The sequence below is a fragment of the Aethina tumida genome, chromosome 3, assembly GCF_024364675.1.
Source record: "Aethina tumida isolate Nest 87 chromosome 3, icAetTumi1.1, whole genome shotgun sequence".
Taxonomy (NCBI): domain Eukaryota; kingdom Metazoa; phylum Arthropoda; class Insecta; order Coleoptera; family Nitidulidae; genus Aethina; species Aethina tumida.
The window spans coordinates 36,011,221-36,031,911 of record NC_065437.1 but is presented as its reverse complement, the minus strand read 5'-3'; the positions used below and the strand labels follow the sequence as shown (position 1 = coordinate 36,031,911).

General features: G+C 28.2%; 1 protein-coding gene and 1 long non-coding RNA gene across 3 annotated transcripts in view; one reads left to right on the top strand and one right to left on the bottom strand.

Annotated features, from left to right (window-relative positions):
- The window catches only part of LOC109594840 (Kv channel-interacting protein 1), a 60,350-nt gene continuing 39,659 nt past the window's right edge, over nt 1–20,691 (top strand). Inside the window, exons 1-3 of one of the 2 annotated variants that reach the window (XM_049964579.1) lie at nt 1–109; nt 2,001–2,115; nt 2,173–2,244. In XM_049964579.1, the coding sequence (XP_049820536.1) occupies nt 74–109; nt 2,001–2,115; nt 2,173–2,244 (223 nt within the window). In that variant the 5' untranslated portion in view covers nt 1–73. Of the gene's footprint in view, nt 125–2,000; nt 2,116–2,172; nt 2,245–20,691 lie in introns of both variants that reach the window. The other variant, XM_049964578.1, reaches the window with a different exon arrangement.
- LOC126264896 (uncharacterized) lies at nt 395–1,056 on the bottom strand. The gene is made up of 2 exons (XR_007547494.1): nt 638–1,056; nt 395–572 (listed from the first exon to the last, which is right to left on the bottom strand). It is a non-coding gene; the product is annotated as an uncharacterized LOC126264896 (long non-coding RNA).

Genomic DNA, 20,691 nt, shown 5'->3' with positions numbered 1-20,691 from the left:
GTGACGGTTTTTTGTGTACATCGGTTGAGTTAATGAACGGCGACCCCCAAAAAGTAAATGAAGCACATGTGCAATGAGCGGACCACAGCCACAGTCCAATACCAACGAGGTACGAATTCAAGTGGTTAGTTCACAATTGTCACATTTCACTTTCTGAATATATTTTGAAAGTTTTCCGGATAGGGTAGATGAAAAAAACTAATTCCTTTCCAATCATATTGATAAATTCTTTATAATTTTGATCTCAAATGTCTAAAATACAAATCAATTTTTCATTTTTATAAATTATTTTTAATAATTAAATTTTATAAAATGCTTTTACTTACCTTCAATGATTTCTAAACGTGTGCATAAAAAGTGACTTTGTTGAAATAAATATAAAATAAAACATCTCTTCATTATCGTAGATTTATTCATAATAAAAAAATAACTTATAATTAACATAATATTAATTATCACTATCGAATAATTCTTCATCATTTTCACTCATCAAATATAATTGTAGAGGAGAAACAGGACCTGAGTAAGAGCATATTTGTTCTGTTGTCCTCTTACAGATCATCTGGAAGAATCTATTAGACAGTATCGAAACGCCGTCGAAATTAAAAGTAGTCAATTTTTTACACTTATTAAGTACCTTGCATAGATCTTGGCTTGGTATTACCGGAGAAGTTGCGGAACCCTTACAATTTGTCAAAGTCAACGTTTCCAGATTTGACGAATAGGCAGAAACATCCCTTAGTATAACACTAACGTCTTCTCTATTTATTAATTCTAAATGATTAAGATCTTCTGCAATTTGAAACCATTTTCTTAATTCCGTTAGTGGTACATCGTCCTTCACTTTTATATTTCTCCATAGAGATGGTATTTTTGACATACGCCACCATCTTTTACACACCGGTCTTATAATACAATATAGTTCTTGAGGGGTTAAATACGAAAAAAGCATCAACAAAAGTTCCTCAGGCATATCATTAATGTTCGCATGAATTATAGCTGTTGTACTTTCTTCATCAGATGTTTTTAATTTTTTTGATGCCATTTTTGTACTACGTTTTTCTTCACTGCTTTTGACAAAATGTACTCTGTTGATAAGTTAACATAATTATTTGATTACTGGTAGCGACATCTATATTTTCATACAGGAAGTTCAACTAGATGATTAAATCATTGATATCTTTATGAATATTTGGTACTTTATTCGTCAATGATTTTCGATTTGTTGTGATCTTTTTACTTTGTTTGTGAGTAAAAATTCTGCAATGAAAAACGCAATAAAATTAATTAATTAATTAATTGCGTATTAAAGATTTTAATTCGATTTTTAATTATTTTTTGCAATGAATTTGCCCCCAGAATACAATAGTATGACGTCATCTAGTGGGTATATTATTTAACCGAGAACTACAACCATATAGTTATGTATACTCAATGTATTTTACATTTTTGGGCCATGTAGAAAATGTAAACATAATCAAAAAATCAAAGTTTCTTAATATAATTTTATAACTTATTTTGAATATTATTCAGTAATTTCAAATTTATTAACACCATGTGTAGTAATTTAAAATTGTTACATTACATGTTCATCCCCAATTTATTAATAATGTTTTCTACACATTCCTATAGAGAGAAATTTTGACCTGTGAATGAATGAAGCATTTCTGTAGCAAATTTTTATTCTAATGAACATATTTACTAAGTATAATAATTTTAGATTTTATGACATACATCAAGAATATCTCATTGTTGGCAAAAAATCAAAAATATTTATGAGAAATAACAAAATAAAACTTAATGTGGCCGACATATTTCACTTAATAATTTATACAAAATGTGAAATTAAAAAAACTTTCATGACTCTTTTAATTATGTTATACGTATATATATATATATATATATATATATATATATATATATATATATATATATATATATATATATATATTTTAATTTATATTAACAACGAATTTTAATATGTATTATAATTTTTTTAGCATATTCCTAGACATTCAACGCAAGAGACTCAAATTGAATTAAAAGTTTTTGAAAATGAAGAAGACAATGAGACGAAGAAAAAAGAAAATTTCTGCCTGGAATTTCTCAGAAAAAGTACGTTATTAATATCGAATTAACTATTTACAATTTACAGATTTTAATACATTTTAGCTTGGAGGAAGTTTACTGAGGTGAAAGAAAGAAAGCCAACTGATTTGGATAGTCTGGATATGTATTATCTTAGTGAGTATTAAATTTTACATTATAAATTTAATTAAGGAGGTGTAATTATACACAAATATAATAATATGAACTTTGCTCTTATAAATGTAAATGCTACCACTCAGAATTTTAAATAACTTTTTTTTAATTTTAATGAATTATATAGATTTTATAATGCTATCATCCTGTCGAAATTTTAAATAGATGAAATAATAATAATTTATTTTTAAGCAACTACCAAGTCGTTACATATTGTTTTGTAATATAAAAAATAATTCAATCAATAAATATATGGGACCAGTTGAGACATCTATAATGCTGTTCTTGTACTAAGTCACTCTCTTTACAGAAATCAATTGGTGAAATAGATGCCGATTAACTTTAATGATGAAATTTCGTATTTCATTAATAGATGTCTCTATTATATTTTAATAAAATTTACAGAGCATATAATATAATCAGTGAGGGCTCGTGAGGCATAATATATATACAAAAAAAAACAATAAATATTTTAATTTTATTCATGCATCATTAACAACATAAATTAAAATAAATGATCTCGGCCCACCTACCTAACCTACCTTAATTTAAATATTAAGTTGCATTCTATTTTACAGAAACAAAAAAAAAAAACATAAAAAAGTATTTCTTAATATTAACGTTATATCAATTATATCATTTTCCTACGTTTAGCATTCCTTCACCTGCCACATTTGAGTAACCGTCACTGAATTCTATATTGATTTAACCATGTAAAAAAATGTTACATACAATTTTAATTAAAATGAACGAAAATAATATTTCCCACTGGCAATATAAGTAATTCTTTTAGAAAATATTGATTATATAGGAACCGCCTATTATGAATTATATTATATTAGTTATAGAGTGGTGGCCTGAGAAATAGCACAAAATTTAAAATTAGAAATTTTGCAAGAAATTACTATAAATTCACGCAGTCTGATTTGGTTGGCAAAAGAAATAGCATATACAAATATATTTACATTTTAGACTCTGTTTAATGATACTCTTAATTGTAAGAATTTATTTTTAGTATGATTTATATTATTTTATTGATTAACTCACTCTCAGTGGAAGGCACAGGACATTGCTTAAAATGGTTCCCTAAAAAAGGCTCACAACGTTATTAACAAATATGAAGCAATATACTTGTAAACATGCAATAAAAAAACGTCCTAATAGAAAACCAATACATTTTATAGAGTGACAGACACATTTTCAAAACCATGTATATTTTAGCAAAATTAAATTAAATATTTAAAATCCTTTATATATAAATATGATATTGGTACAAGCATTACCTATACATAAAATGAATATTAAAAGAGATTTTACCAAAAATGTACCGACTGTAGTCGTGTCGTCCTTTTAAAGATTCAGATGGATTAAATGCTTTTCTATGCATCAATAATATATAGACGAAAGTACTAATTATAGCAGAAAACTTAATTTTTATAATTTATTAGAATAACGAAATTTAAATGTAATTAATTCAGTAACAAAAACAGTACTTGCAGTAACATGACACCAAAACAAGAGAAGAAATACAGGGTAAAGGTGTTCATATTTTAGAAAAGAAGGTGTTTTCTCCTCGTCTTCGGTGCGTTCTTCCAGATCTTTAAAGAATTTTAAAATAAATCCTGCTTCAATAATCCTCATAGTAAGATATGAAAATTGTTTGTGGTAAGGAAATCCACGCCTCATAAAAAACGATAAAGGGAAACTCATAATTCCACTCTTCATGCAATAAATCTGTGTAACGTTATTTTTTGATTTGTATTTATTAACCACAAGTCTATGATTTAATGCTCCTAGTGCATAAGCAGATTTTTGTTTAGTTGCAACATCGTTTAGACATTTATCCGTCCTCGTACAGCTTTTCAATCGATTAAATATTATTGTACCTTGATAAAATTTTTTATTTGTCGGATATGCATAAGGAACCAAGTCACTTGCCAACAGCATTTCCATGGTGCCGTATTTTTCTGTGAACTGAATATGTGTTAATGAACTGACCAATGCAGTGGAGTAAAACATATTCGAAAATAAATTTAAAAGGATTATCAAAGCAACTATTATCCTGAGAACGTTTTCTCTTGAAAGTTTTGACGGAACTCCAATAAAAATAGCATACACATTAAAAACTGTTTGCTCTAATTTTCTTTGACCAATTTCTTTTCTAAAATGGTTTTGGGTAATTATTATAATCAAAATAAAAACAAATAAAAGCAATAACAATAAAATTATTGAACGAATTTCAAATATTGTATCCAAACTTAAGTTTGTTTGTAGCAATTTATGGGGAACACACCACACATAGGGAAAAGCGAAAAAAAATGCCGAAGATCTGCCCACATTTAAAGTATGCGATCCCATCGCAATATCTACCACCTTTTCATCTAAAAATTGCATCTGACCAGTAACCGTTCCATTTTCGAGGACATCTCCTGCAACGAATTCTTCTCCCAATATTAAATATGTAATAGATATATTTAATAAACTTGAAATTAAATTTAAGAGATTGAATTCAACACCGTGCCCTTCAGACGTGTTTGATGACGTATTGTCTCACTCACTTGAAATATTGTTGTTAATTACTGTGATATATATTTATATTTTTACAATGTAGATTTAAATCTGTAATATTAATTGAATCCCAATAACAACTTGAGATGTTACAATCAGTTGCTTTAAAAATATACAAATCATTGTTATCCAATGTAAGTATTATTGTACCAAAATCTTCTCGCTTTACCAGATCTATTGCGTGTGAAATGATTGTTTTATTGGCAAGGAGAAGTAAAAGCTGAAATTTTTTCTTTGAAAAGTTATTTCTCTTAATAAAGTTTAACAGAAGCCTAAGTTCCACTTTCCGTTGTACCAAAGTAATAACATTTATTTCTATTGCATATAATTCCAAATTCATATTGAAATTGCCAAACACCAACACGGGATGCGAATTATTCTTACAAAAATGTAGAAAAACGTTTTCCATATAACTATTAGGTAGAATAAAAGTTAAGGTTTTCACTGCATTTGTAAAATAATTGGCAGCTACAGAATTAAAACATTGTTGGTATTCTGTTTTATAGCACTGTGTGACATTAAATAACAGAGAAAAGATTAACAACACTTTTAATACAATCATGATTAAATTGAGCGTCTATCTTGGCGTCTAAGTCCTTTCATAAACCCTTCGTTAGTTTTAAATATTCACAATCCATTATTTAATGAAATTATTATCTCCAATAACAATGGTTCAATTAAATAATGGAATAAAGCGTAATAACTTTAATGGCAAAGTATTCCAGACAATGTCCATACTTTTTAAAGACCTTAATTTAAATTTTATCAATAATGCCTTACAAAAACTGAATTAATAAGCTTCATTTGTTATTAATATTATCCGCTGATTTTATCACGGTCAATTTACTTTCTTGGCAGCCACTTGAATTTATATATGCAGACAGTTGTTATCAACATGTGTAACACATACTGACTAAATGGTGTAAATAATAGAGGAGGCACCTCATTTATTTTACAAACGTTATGCAAATTAGTTTTTCACTCGATTAACTGACATTAAATGATTTCAAAACATGTTGATGCATTTTTAATACTGGGCGTTGTAGTCCTGTAATTTCGACATTTTATTATCGATACGTGTGAATTGACTTTTTATTGAGAGTTTATTTGTCCAGTATCATTTTCGTTTACAAATTTGAAAAATTAGTTATTTAATGGAAAATTATTTCCACATAGATTACTTTCCGCTTTGGTGAAGATTTCATTTAAAAATTTAAATTCCTGGGTATCCAGGAAAAAAGTCCTAAATTATTGTCACTACTCGCAAAGTTAGCACAATCGTTTTTAAATTGTTCAATAAATCGAAGCAGGAAAAGCGTTGAAGGAGGATTATCCGTCATATGCAGATAATATATTGCCATTATCTCAGCAATATCCAGGATGGCGCACACAAAACCTCTTAAACAACGATCAGCTGCATTGATTAAATTTATGTTAAGTGGGATGACGGTCGAGAATCTGGGCTTTTGAAGTTTGAAACAGACCAAGGAATCATGAACTTGTCAGTATTAAATATTTATCCAAATTTAGAATTTCTTTAACATTAACGTAAACTATTGGATGGACTTTTTTACAGTTGGTGAACTAATACCGTAAAAATTGGGATAACATTTGAAGTTTATTATCATGAAGCATAAAAAGAAGAAGACTTTCTGGGTAGCTATTTATATTTGTAAAGAAAGTTTGAAAGAACTCGCGCAATTTGAAAGAAATGTTTTTAAAAGGGTACTGAAAGTGAGAAACAATATCTAAATTTGAACTTAGAAGAAAGAGAAATAATTTCAATAGTTTTGTGAATTTTAAAGAGACTGAAAATTTACATTAGAAGTAAATAAATGGATACATTAAATAATTATAATAATTACATATAAATAGTGATGATTAATAAATATTATTGGAGTTGTAAAATTCTTTGACGTATCAAGAATTTTTTAAGGAAAAGTTGCTGTTAAATGGAAAATTTAAATTTTATAAATACCATCAGTATTTGTGGAGACACATCAATTTTCAATCAAATCCAGACAGTAAACATGGTACTGAAAAGATCCAATATTCAATGCAAACAATCTCGATTGAATGAAGTGGATCTGTCGTTCATCCGTTACCCACAAGAAGCAGATATTTCGGATTTCGGAAGAGTTTTCGTTACTTTTTATCGTTACACCTTTCCCGACGGGAACATCCATTTGTATTCAAACTCAGGCACTAGGAGGATAAACGGTTGGATTAAAATTGGTAATTCCGGCTCCTTGAGAGTCGACTCTTTCCTTTGATCTATACTTTTATAGGTGAATTATCTGATGTAAGTATGACTGAAAAACGTGTCCTCTCAGCGAAATACCTGTCGTTCAAGCATCTATTATCAATTACCTTGTTATCATAAGAACCCGGCATGTTTTTAAAATGATACTCATCCTCAACATAGACACGTAAATTTTCGATTACCCACTAAAATACCACATCTTTTGATTCTATAAGCCAAGACTTAAAGGAGAAAAATAGAGCACTTTCTGCGATGACGCCTAGAAAAGCTCTTAAACAAAGTTCAACAATATTGATCACATTCTGTTAAGTAGTACGACACTCTGCAAGTGCGTGCTTGTGATTGACTGCAGGAATGACGATTCAGCTGATTCAGTGGAACGGCAAAGCTCTCGAGACTCGATTTAAACAGGAAGATTGCAGTTGAAATGCTTTCTTGTCATAGTTCTCCGTTTCGAAGCGCAGAATTGGAGGAACTGTGAAAAAATTTGCCCGTTTTATAAATGTGGTTTAATTGCTTTAAATTTTCGATTAACCCATTTGGCTGAGATTAAATTATTTGAGAGTAATTTGTTCCTTTAACATTTTACGTCGGCGTGTTTTATTTAAAATTACACTTTGTAATTTTTACTGAGAAATAATGAACAAGTGTTCTTTTTTGGTTCATCCAAAGCTCTTTATATAAGCCGTCTAATTCCACGTTTTTTGTTGATTAAATTTCTTAGTGTCCAAAATTAGAAATATTAAATGGTGATTATTTTATAGGGCACATTCCACATTAATATGTTTTTAGACGATTTAGCCCCAAATGAATATCTTAGTTTATAATTTCGAAGTCGTTAACATAGACTGTACTTCAAAACGGTTTGAATACAAATTTTATATGGGAACAGAACAAAGGAAGACTTTTTTACTGTTGCTTTACCAATATTTATACACTTTGGAAGTATTAATAAAATAAGATATTTGGTGTTGTTTATTTTTATTAGTAAGACTCTCGGAAGTGTATTTTTGTGAGGTAAAACACCGAAATCACAAATTATACAACGAAGTTACCTTAGAGCCAGTACGTGTAAATAATATATATAATACATCCAGTTTGTAATAGACTTATCTCGTGGGATTAGTGCGTCTGTATTTGAAAGTGTGCACGAATAAAATACTTTTTTCTTAGGAAATAACCTTAACTGTGCTATAAACATCGATGAATAATTAAATTGGGAACAAAACGATTCGGAGCTGTTAGCGGCTATACTTTATGTATATAACAGTTAAATATTTAAAGACTAATCGTGAACGAATACTTCCTATTTATGACCGTCGTAGTTTTGCGATTTCTACTGTATATAGTAAAAAAAATTGATTCTTGGATTTATAAGGTAAAATATGAAAGAGCCGTAAAACAAATTAGGAATTATTTTTCTTTAGACTTTATGGTCCTACCATAAAATGAAATTATGGCTTCCTCAAAATGCGTCAAGATGTAATAAAAGTTATTAAATTTATGTGACATATTTTATTTACATTACTCAAAATATTACATTTGCCGTAACCCTAGAACATAAATGGAATATTCGGTTATAAAACAAATTTTACTCGACCAATATTGAGGAATACATTTCTGCTAGTAAATAATATCCTGTCTGCGTAAGTATAATAATTTTTTTATCAAATATTAAATGCAATTATCCACTGAACCCCCTAGTTAATTTTGCTGTTCACAAAAGAGTATAATATAACAATAGAACTTTTCCATTTAAGTATCCGGAATATATTTTCTCATTGTATGGTGTGTCCCAAAGAGATCGATTAGATGTTTAGAATTTTACCGTTAAAGAAATCTCAAGTAAGGAATAGCTGAATAACTTTATTAAAAGCATGAAGGAATGACAAAGCATTAATTCTCCATTCTGAATTAAGTTTAGGACCCTTATTAATTTTGATGAAATCTATAAATAGTCGTATATTATTAGAGCACCTAATCAATATTTATTAATTTTTATTAATAAATGTATATACTACTCAAATTACTTAAATTATATAATTTTTATTTTAATTTAGTTTGAACGAACAAATGTGTATTATTTACAAAAAGCTCTGAAACAAAATTATATATTATTTGTATGTGTAAATTTCTGCTACTTACAGAAAATATGTATTTAATTTAAGAGTCATATAATTTTTGAAATATAGAAATAACATTACCATATATCTATTCTTGTGCAGTATATTGCAGTTTAAGACTATATATATATATATATATATATATATATATATATATATATGTGTGTGTGTGTGAAGTTGTAGTTTTTAAACCACCACCACCACCAGGATCATTGATGGCTTCCGATAAATGTACCCGACTTCCCTTTTCATTTCTGTGCATTCATATTTTAAAAAAATTATTATCGTTCCGTATGGTCGTACGTGTGGTTACAAGATTTTGTTTTCGATTGTTGTCAAGGAACATTTGCAAACACTGAATTTACAATTACAAGGGAAAGATAAAATAATATCTTTCCGGAATTCATTTGAAATTAACATAATTCATTGTGAAGCATCTGGAGAATTAGAATTAATAGAGATGGAAGAAGATCAAACTCTACAATTAAAATATAAGTCGACGTTGATTACTGAATTTTGGAAATTTGTACCAGAATCTAAGTATTCTAAATCAGAAAAGGCTTCTTGTCGAATTATTTCAATTTACGGAACAACGTACTTATGTGAATCATTTTATTCCACTTTAAAATTCGTGAAATCTAAACATCTCAAAGAATTACTGAGAAGTGCTGTCACCAATTATTCTCCAAATTTTAAAGAATTATCAAGAAAAGTGAAAAAAATGTATTTAATTTTTAATAATAATAATATAATAAATATTATATATACTATTTTATTGTAAAAAATGTTTTAATACTTTTTTTGTATACCTTTAAATACGTTTTTAATCGTGACTCGAAAATCATTTCAAACTTTGCAAAATGGCTCGGACTATCAAGGAGCTTGTCCACCCTTGATCTATAATCTATAGATCTATCTATAAATTTGTAACTGTGATAAAAATGTTCAATGACTTGACATGATTCATATTTATATTTCCGAAATATTTGGTTAAAAAACACATCCTTAAGCCTTAAGTAAAGGATATAAATATGTACCAAAATTAACCGGAAACGAAATATCATCATAAATAACAAGTTCGATAGGAAGGAACTCGTATAAAATGTATAACGGTCCATTTGCCTCGCTGTTGGACTAATTCCGTGTATTTGTCACATTTCCTGTAAACGAATAATACGAGAAGTCCTAAAACAACAATCAAAGGATTGTGTAAGTAAAATCTAAAACGGTTGTTTTAGACAATCAATGCCGTAAATTTTGATTTATCAAAGTTGTTGAGCGCAAATATTTGTATATTTGTTTTGTTTAGGTTTGCACAAGTAAAATAAATATTAAATAAGTAAGTAGTATCATTTGCCTAAACTGCTCCTTGGATTGCCAGTTTGTTTGCCCGTCCTTTGTGTAAGGAGAATATGTAAACAGGAAGCAAGGTATCGTACAACAATTGGATTTCGAATCTCCATTAAGCAGGTATTTTCCGCAACGTTGGAACACAATTGTTTATTACTGTTTAAGTAATTGAGTAGTCGACTGGAAGTGCGTAGATAAACTGAAATTAGATTATCCACTGGTTTGTTTTAATATTTTCACAGCATTATCTAATGAAAAAACTCAGTTGAGCTGAATGCATTAATTTCATTGCTGAGAGTGTGCTTTTTGGTTTAGTGATTAGTGATGTGGTTTTCAAACAGTTTAAACGTTTTTATTACATACGGCATTGATATAAAAAGAACAATTATGGAGATGGCGGTTTTTTCGTTATAATTTTATAATATACCAAATTTAGTATTTGGAATATTTATCTACTTAATCTTTTGTATTACAGATACAAAGAGATATTATTGAATTGTTAAAATTCCGTGTGTTCTTGCAGTAAAATTTTCAAGTACTAACTTCCAACCGTAATATCTGTCACGCTATCAAAATACTTTAGCCAGTTTCACTTAATATCAGATTCGAACTTAATAACTTTTTGGTTAATTAGCTGTTGGGAAGTTTCTTCGGAATTCGGCACAAGAGTTGAGTGTTAAATTTAATAATGGCCATTTAGATATTTCACAAGGGTTTTTGTCTTTTATGATGGTTATTGTGTTATAATGCTTCAAGGGATAACACACATTCATTAAATTAGAAATTCACACTCGAATGGTTTCAATAAAATATTTACTTTGATTAACTTTTTAAACTGTACTTTGAATTTATTTTTATTGTCTCTTTCAAAATGCGAACATATACATTAATAGGATTTAATGTAATATATGACGGTAAATCAAGAGACAAAATTACACTTCATACACGTAATATTACTTTGATGTGGCACCTATTGAACAGTTATTATAAGGATTTGCAGCCACTTTTTGATAGATAATATTAATATTATAGTCACAATAGATTATAAATTCTATTTGAATTTTAGCAATGGTATTTTTTATATATTTTTATTTTTGAGTCAAATACAATTTACTTGTATTGTTATTGCTGATTACATTTAAAATAATAATTATATAAGTAACAGAAGTAAATAGCATAATTATTGATTATCAATTTGTTTTAAATTAATAAATTTTTTGTCTTTTGGACGTATATGGGATTTTAATTTTAAAAAATTGCTTGTTTTTACTTAATATTATATTAATACTCCGTGTGTAATTCAGTCGATTATTTACTAGCCGTCTTTTGCTTATATGATTATAAAAATTATAATTCAATTATCAAACTCAAGAAAGTCAAATAGATAGAAATATTCAGTGAGTGTGAAAAAGAATTCGAAATTTCGCCAACTCAAATTAAAACCATTATTATTACAATAAAATTTACATGAAACAAAGTGATTAAATTTAAGGTGCCGTAAAACAAATTAATGTATATTCAATTGTCTACAAAAAGATACTGCTAAAATTGAAATAAATAAATTTAAATAAAACTGACTTGAAACGTCTCGTCTGTTCTTAAAATAAATTAATATTTTTCTTGTAAAATATTTTAATCTTATATTTCGTTAATTATGCATTATTGTATCAGAATATTGAATAGCAATCAATTAAATAATCAATTTATTTGGACATATTATTAATTTATTTATTTAATATGTATATTATTTATAATTATCAATTTTAAAAACATTATAATTATGATGTGATTATTATTATTAAATAATTAATATATGAAAATATTTTTCACTAAATTTTTTGTTTTGATTCATATTTTACATTAAATTAATTTCTATTAAATTTTTATTTAGTCCAAGTTTAATTGAAATGAAAGACTGGCTGTAAAAGTGCGTAAATTAAATAAATACCTTATAAATAATAAAAAGTAACGTTAATGTATACACGTGAAGTATTTTATTTATTTTGACAAATAAATATATAATTTAGTGAGTAATTTATATTAAATTGAACGGCTTCACCAGATTTAACACTGAAAATTATAGACGGTTACATATAGATTTGACAATATGTAAAAATTTTTGTTTGAAAAATAGCCACAGTATGGATATTGTATCTTTAATGTGTAGGGTGCCATTCACGTACACCTAATTTAAAAAAGCCTAAAAGCAGAAATAAACACGAAGTGCAAGCGGAGCAATAAGGCGCGGGTTCATTTCAAATTAAAAAGTGCAGTGCCTGAGGCAATTGTATTTGAAGAGCTGTTGGCATTCGGTCGGGGTTGGGGTCGGGGCACGTGAACTGAAGAGATAATAAGAATCGGGTTGCAGGCCAAGAGTAGTGACGGTGGCAGCGGCAGCATCGGCAGCATCGGCAGCATCGGCAGCATCGGCAGCATCGGCAGCATCGGCAGCAGCGGCATCAGCAGCATCATCGTCACACAGTACCTGTGCCGCCGCGGATATTCCAGATATCTTCTGGTGGGCGTGGTTCTGTTGCTAAGCAGCCAACATTGAGGGGTAGCGTGGAGAGTCGCGCCAGTTTCACGACGGCTTCACTCCTGGAAGCATCTGCGTGGGTAACGAGGGTATCTGCGTGCGTGGTTCTGTGTCCGGACGTGAAACTGACGGTAACATATAACGGATCTGTCTGCGACATACGTAAAAATATCATTTTCAGTATGTAAGTTGGATGTTTTTTGAATGTTGAGGCATCGCAGCCGAACGCTGTTTTGTTGACGCGGGTAACAGGTGGTCCATGGCGAGTGCGGACTCTTCTAGTCGCTGGACTCCCTTGAAACCGACAGCCGACTGCCGACTACCTGTCTTGTCGCAGTTCTTTTACAACTTTATGAAGTTTCCACCTGAATTATGCTCACGGAGTCTAATAAACTGAAGCCACAGACAGTCTCTGGCATACTTGTTGAATTAAATGTCACGGTTCACTTTATTTTCGCTTCGAAAGGATTATCTTAACACTTTATGAAATATGTAGTCAGTATATTTTATCATCCCAATATTATATTTCGTAATTCTGTTAAAGGATCATTTAAAACACATGTCTAAAACTTTTTTAGTAATACCCTTTATACTTTTTAATAATGCAAATTTAATTATTAATTTGCTTATTAATTACCGTATATTATACATCATAATAATAATTACACACTTACAAAAGTGGTGGATGGATAAATAGTATTCTAGTAATAGTATAGTAGATCAGATTCACCTCAAATTTATAAGATGATTTTTGGGAAAGTATATTTTAATAGTGCTTTAATGTGCCTCCATTACTTATATAAAATGTAATTATGTTTAAACTAATTTATGTGTTTTAAAAATAGTCGATACGGTTCAATTTTAATCTATAAATAAATAAATTTATGTATAAAATGTTCCTATATGGTTTTTTTAATTAATTTAGAGTATCTATTTTTAAAAAAATGGCGGATGCGCACAATTTTCAAGTCAGTTGACTTGATTTTGTATATAAAATACTCCTACTTGGCGGATGCAGAGCAATGTTTAGGTCTATCTAAAATGAATATAAATTTATATGTAAAATACGCGTGTATTATTTTTTATAAATTTTAAATTTAACTATTTATTAATTTACCTGTTTTATAAAATTGACTGATACGTCTGATTGAAATAAAATATAACTTTTTATTAATCAAGGTGGGCATATTGGCATAAAAAATCACAGTTCATGATAAAATTATTAAAACAGATGAGGGATTTTTTCTAATCCCTCAATCAATTTACTTATAACGAAACTAAACGCTGAGGGGAATTAATTATTAAAATTTCCATTGTCCCGACTCTTTGAATATGAAATTAAAAAGTTTAATCAACCATATTTTTATGCAGTATTATAAGAATTTTAATTAAACTCTGCCACTTTCTTTGGTGCTCAATAAAAATTAGATGCATTTAATTCAATTTCAATAATTGATTATTTTTTGTTTATATTAACGCTAGTAATGAGTGGCGATGTTTAATGAATTGTTATTAAATGAGTTTGAACAATTTGTTTGTTTATTTAATTTTAAATTAATCTTGTGGATTTGTACAATTTTACAAATGGTTAATTTTTAATGATTTATACAATTATTAAAAACTCTTCATTAAAATTTAAATTTATTTTATCAGAAATCTCATTTATGACGGATGAACTTATAATAAAGTACATTGAATTTTCTTTTCATTATGTGTGTTTAATAACTTTCCAGAGATAAAATAAATTTAATTAAATTTAATTTTCTAATAATTCACTAGGTTTCATTTATGTTTATTATTACATAATAACCAAACAGCGAATAAAATTTACTGAAGTATAATTATAAATGTTGTTATATTATTTATGTCACTCGTAAGGTGACAAATTGTGGGTCTACCTTATGCCCAAGAGAAATACTGCCCGGATTAAGTGAATTGAGATCTGGGAATTTTCCAATTAAAATGATATTACAAGTCGCTATAATATAACTAATTTTTTATATTAATATATTAAAATTCAGAGAAACACAAGATTGTCAAAGATTTTTTTATACTTTCTTGACCTTATTTTTAAACCAGAAACTGAATGAGAATAAATCGATAATAAATTAAATCTATTCTGATGAAATAAAATAGAACGAGTTTGAAGGTATTTCTTTTATTTTCCATTGCGACTATTGTATATCTAAAATGGTTGATCATTCGTGAATATTTGTATGAGTAGTTCAATTTTAGTAAAGACGCACCCAACGAATTTTACTAAATCGTCGATTAATTTCAGATAAAATTCCCCTGAGACTCTCGGAGAAATAAAGGTGAACTACAGCTTCGGTATCGCAGTCATGTTCAACTTTAAGACCGTCTCTCGTTTGTCAGACTTTGTTCGGGGTCAATTAATATTATTGCATCGGTTGTCTTGCTGATTTCGTTGCGCGACTGTGCCTCGTTTTTGCAAATAAATTTATTTAGTTACGTAGATTTCAACTCGAGATGACGAAACTTATTTGAATTCATGTTTATTCCGTTTCCCGGAACAAGATGAAATAATCGTCTTTAAACTGTTTTAAACTATTTCAATTTGTAAGACAATGTCGAATTTGCAAATGGATTAAAAAATTGTCAAAACTAAATAAAACAAGTATATTTTGTAAAATCTACAAACATGTATAATGAATTAAAATTAAAACACTTTTATCTTGTGCCGCTTTGACATCATGAAAATATTTTTGCTTTTCTAATGTTAATAATATTTTATGATATAAGCAAACCATCATCAAAAAATCGGTTATATATTCAACATTCCAAGGTGGAAAACACTATGAAACATTCTCCTCAAAATGCTTGAAAATGACAAAATTATCCAATGTGTGTGTGTGTGTGTGTGTGTGTGTGTGTGTGTGGTTCTCTGATAAAAGCGACCATAACGTTGAAAAAGAGCATTTTTGCTGGATTGTTAAAGATAATATCCCTTCGGCTGACATAACAAAGAGTTACTGAAATATAGCAACTCGTTTTCTGCTATTGTGCAATTTAATTAACATCCCGGAATGGATTCCCATTTTTTGATTTTATTAAAAAAGTAATGAAAATATAAGTACATCACATAAATAATTCAATGTGAATTTGATACTATCAAATAAGCAATATATTATTATGTTTTTACAGAAGAGTAATAATGTAAAAATAACAAACGACCTTATTTATGTCCGTTTGCACTACACATTTTAAGTCATATTTACACGGTATTTCTGAAATCGAACTTTCCTTTTTCATCATCCTTAAAGTTATCTTAAATGTTCACTTAAGTTAAACCCTCCGAATATGCTTGTGGGTGGTACAAAGTTTGAAAGATTTACTAAAATTTTAATAGTCCCAGTAGTTTGTCTGTTTCTAAACAAAACAAAATATCATATTAATGAATTAAATAATAAAAATATTATGAACTTAATCTTTTAGAATATTATTATATATTAATATTTGTGTAGTCATGAATTACTTTGTATTATACTTGAATATATGGATGAGAATTTTGTGAGATTTGATGGAATTGATAAACTTCATAATAGAGCTTATTAATCAAAAATTGTTTTATAGTAGTGTCACACCTGTGACTTATTTGGGGTTGGGGAGTAGCTTAAATAAATATATACAAAATACTTTATTAACAAATAGAAAACAAATACTAATGCATACAAAGTTCTACATGACTGCACTTACTGATACTCGTCTTCTGACTTTCATTATTTCTCCACCTTCTGTCTTCACAATTAGTCAATTTTTATTTTATACAAGATGTTTATTACACTTCTATAACCAAAAAATTTTTAATTATAAAAATTTCATGTGAAATGAGCCATAATCAAAATTTCTTGGGTGCATTAATTGCTACAATTACGAGTGGTAGCCGTAAAGAAATATATATACATACAGTATATATATAAATATAACAATGTTACGAAAAACGTAAAAATTTACTAAAAACATAAAAAACTACTAAAATCTCAAAAATTCATTAAAAACGTGGGCAATTACCAAAAACGTAGTGACCTAATTTCATACGATCAAATTCCATACGATCATTTTCCATACGATTAAAATCGGTATGATCACTTTCCCTACGATGAAAATCCGTACGATCAAAATCCATATGATCATTTTCCATAGGATCAAATTCCATACGATCATTTTTCATACGATCAAAATCTATGGGTAAAATCCATACGATTGAATTCATACTGATTAAATTACATAGTTTCACTTTAATAACTTTATGGATTTTTATTTTTTTATTAATACTAATTTCCTGAAAAAACATTAAAAAAGTAAAAATAAATAATTGTAATTCTTCCTGGATTCCCAAAAATTACTAAAAACGTAAGAAATAACTAAAAGAAATAATCATTTTATTAAAAGAACAATTCTTTTTAATTTAAATTAATTTTACGATTAACCAGCTGTACCCGCGACTTCGTCCGGGAGGCGCCCGACGTGACGGCCCTGTGGTGGCAAGCGCCCGAGCTGCACGTGAGCTGCGCGTAGTACTGGACAGTACTTGGACATTGGCACTAATTTGCGGATAAGTTTCTTTTTGGACTTTGAGGGAAATTCTTCAGTAGCATTGTTTATTGTGCTCAGTGATTTGCACTTACTGGTTAATGATCTGCTTCGCCACCATTACCATTAAGAGTTTTGATATTTTAACTATTTCGTAAACATTATCGCATAGGCAATAAGAATTTCTATGAGCACGAGATGTGTATCCCATATATGTAGCTATTTCTCTATCTAATAATTTAAATAATTGCGACAAAGTTACAAGATGTTTTCACAAACCGTTGTGGTGGTTGAAGAAAAGTTCTGTGCAGCCTAATTTAGTATTTACTTAAAACTTTATATCCTATCAAATGTTCATTAGAATTAGCTTTCGCAATAAACAAACATTTTTGAAGATAAAATAATTTCTAATCTTTAATATCACGTCAATAGGTTCTTGTACGTCAGAATGGAATAAAACCGGACCACAGGTAGAGAAACAACACTGTCAAATTCCTCATATTTTTGCACTTTAGGCGGGGTATTAATACAACATGCAAATATTAGATTTTCTCTATTAGATTAAGAAATGTTCAATTTGTTTGATATGAACATTAAAGATTTCTTAACTAAATTGGTGAGATGTTGTCTTAATAAACGAAGTCACTTGTTAACATTGAGGATGTTAGCGGAATGGAAAGATATCTCAAAACTTATAACTAATTAGATTCAAATTCAAAGTCTGCCTCAGTTGTTGCATTAGACAAAGAAATATATTTTTGATTTAAACAAAAGTAATTGCAATATTGCAACATTGTTTCAAAGAAGTTCATTGGATTGCATTTATTGCAAAAGTTGGTGACAAATAAACATCTTGCTTAGCATCATAATTAGCGATACGTTTCGTGGCTTCCATAAAAAATGTCAAAAAAAAATGGCTTCAATGCTGAGATAAATGTGGTAATGGGTATTTCCGTTATTCCATTTCCAGAAGAATTTTGGATAGCTACATATGTGTGATGAGTTTTTAAGAATCGCGCACCAAATTCAAAAATAAAATCTTTTTGGGTTTTTAAAGAAATCTTATCTGCTCTCATACGTAGAAATACTTCCCCTTCCCCAGGATAGGTTTTGCCTTCCTAACTGGTTTAATTACTTCCATCAGCCAAATAATTTCCCTTTCGTCTAAGTTAAATAGTTTTTTGCGTTCACTATTTTTAAATTTTTGATTGGTGCTTAAAATATCGAATTATTAAAAAATAAATAACATTTAAATTTTATAATGTATATTTTTATTATTATTAAAAATATTATTACGAAACATATTTTAAGTATAAAATGTATAATGCCTAAGTTATAAAATAAAAATTTGTAGTAAGGATAATTTCATCAAGCAAGTCAAACAGAAAATATCGGCAAGCGGTCAACCTCTAATTTTAAAAAATGATCAATATATGGCAAGAATGCATGCCTAATGTTGTATACAATCAACATAATAATATAATACTTATATTTTTCACGTGAGATGTCTTGTACTGTCAATAAAGACAGTAACTAAATTTTAAAAAAATTTAACACAGTTATAAAAAGTGTATAATTTTCGCTGTATGCGGATAGTTTTAATATAGCCCTCGTAAAAGGCGTACAATTTATTTCTACATTACATTAATGGTCAATACAAACCTTTAACAGAACAAATTTTGAAAAGCTCGTATGTAAATGTAATGAATAGATAAATGCACTCCAACACCACATTTTTCATACAATTTTCAATTTTCATTACCTTTATATGGATTGTAATTATATATATATATATATATATATATATATATATATATATATATATATATATATATGGCTCAACTCAGTTTTCCATATGGCAAAAATGTTCGTATAGAAAATTTCTATTTACATTTTTTGATGCAAATTGAAACGCTTTACAAAAAAGGTATCTTACAATTTTTTCATAACTCTTACCGTTTAGAAGATATCGGAGGTCAAATTTTAAAGAATTTAACAAAAATTTTTTTTTTACTTCTAAATTTTATAAGACGCTCTACATAAAATATCTCCTGTGATTAGTCGATTACTTTAACCATTTATTCTCATTCGAATCCCACTGTGTGCTGATTTTAATAATTTAGATATATTTCATTTTTTTAACAATATTTTCATTTCATAATTTTGCTCTCACACATCAATTTAGTATCGTAATTTAATATTTTTCAACGGGTTTATTTAAAATGTAACTCAATTTTTTTTCCACAAAATTTATAATTGAATATTTTTCGTTTTGGAAATTTGAAAATTTAGTTTGAAATGTTGGTAGTTTTGTTGTTCATAACTTGTCTTACTAGCGCCATCTGCGTTTCCTCTTATATTTCTACATTGCAAACATAGTTTTTGAAGCCTAAGTTGTGTCTTTCTGTATATAATTATAAACAAATAATTAACAGCTAGCTGACTTTTAATATATTTACTTTTTTATATATTTAATATTTTAATGAAATCTCTTAAAGAAACTTTATTTTTATGAAATTCATAATGAAATATCTTAAAATTAATTCATTTAAATGAATAAATTTAAAATATTTATTAAAAAACTTTTAAAATCAGCATGAATTCGATTAACCACAAGTAGCCTTTTTTGTAGAGCGTTTAATTTCTCAAAAATGTATATTGGCCATTTTATAATATTTACTTATTAGTTACAGTTACAAAATTTAGAAGTAAAAAAGAAATTTTTGTTAAATTGTTCAAACTTTAACATACAATGGCTTCTAAATGAGAAAAATTGTAAGACACTTTTTTTGTATAATCACTTTTCCAGTATATATGGATGTAATTATATATAATGTAAATAGACACAATATATGTAGTTCAGTCGATTTTATTTTCAAAAGTTAATGAAAAATGGAGTGCGGGATGTTTTAAATGTCGTAACATTGAAATCCATTTAATCGCAGGTCTATTTGAACTGTTTTATTGCCATTCGTTCTTCAGGGAAGATTTTTTATTTACTCACTTAACCGCTTCTCGCATCGACGGAAGTGATA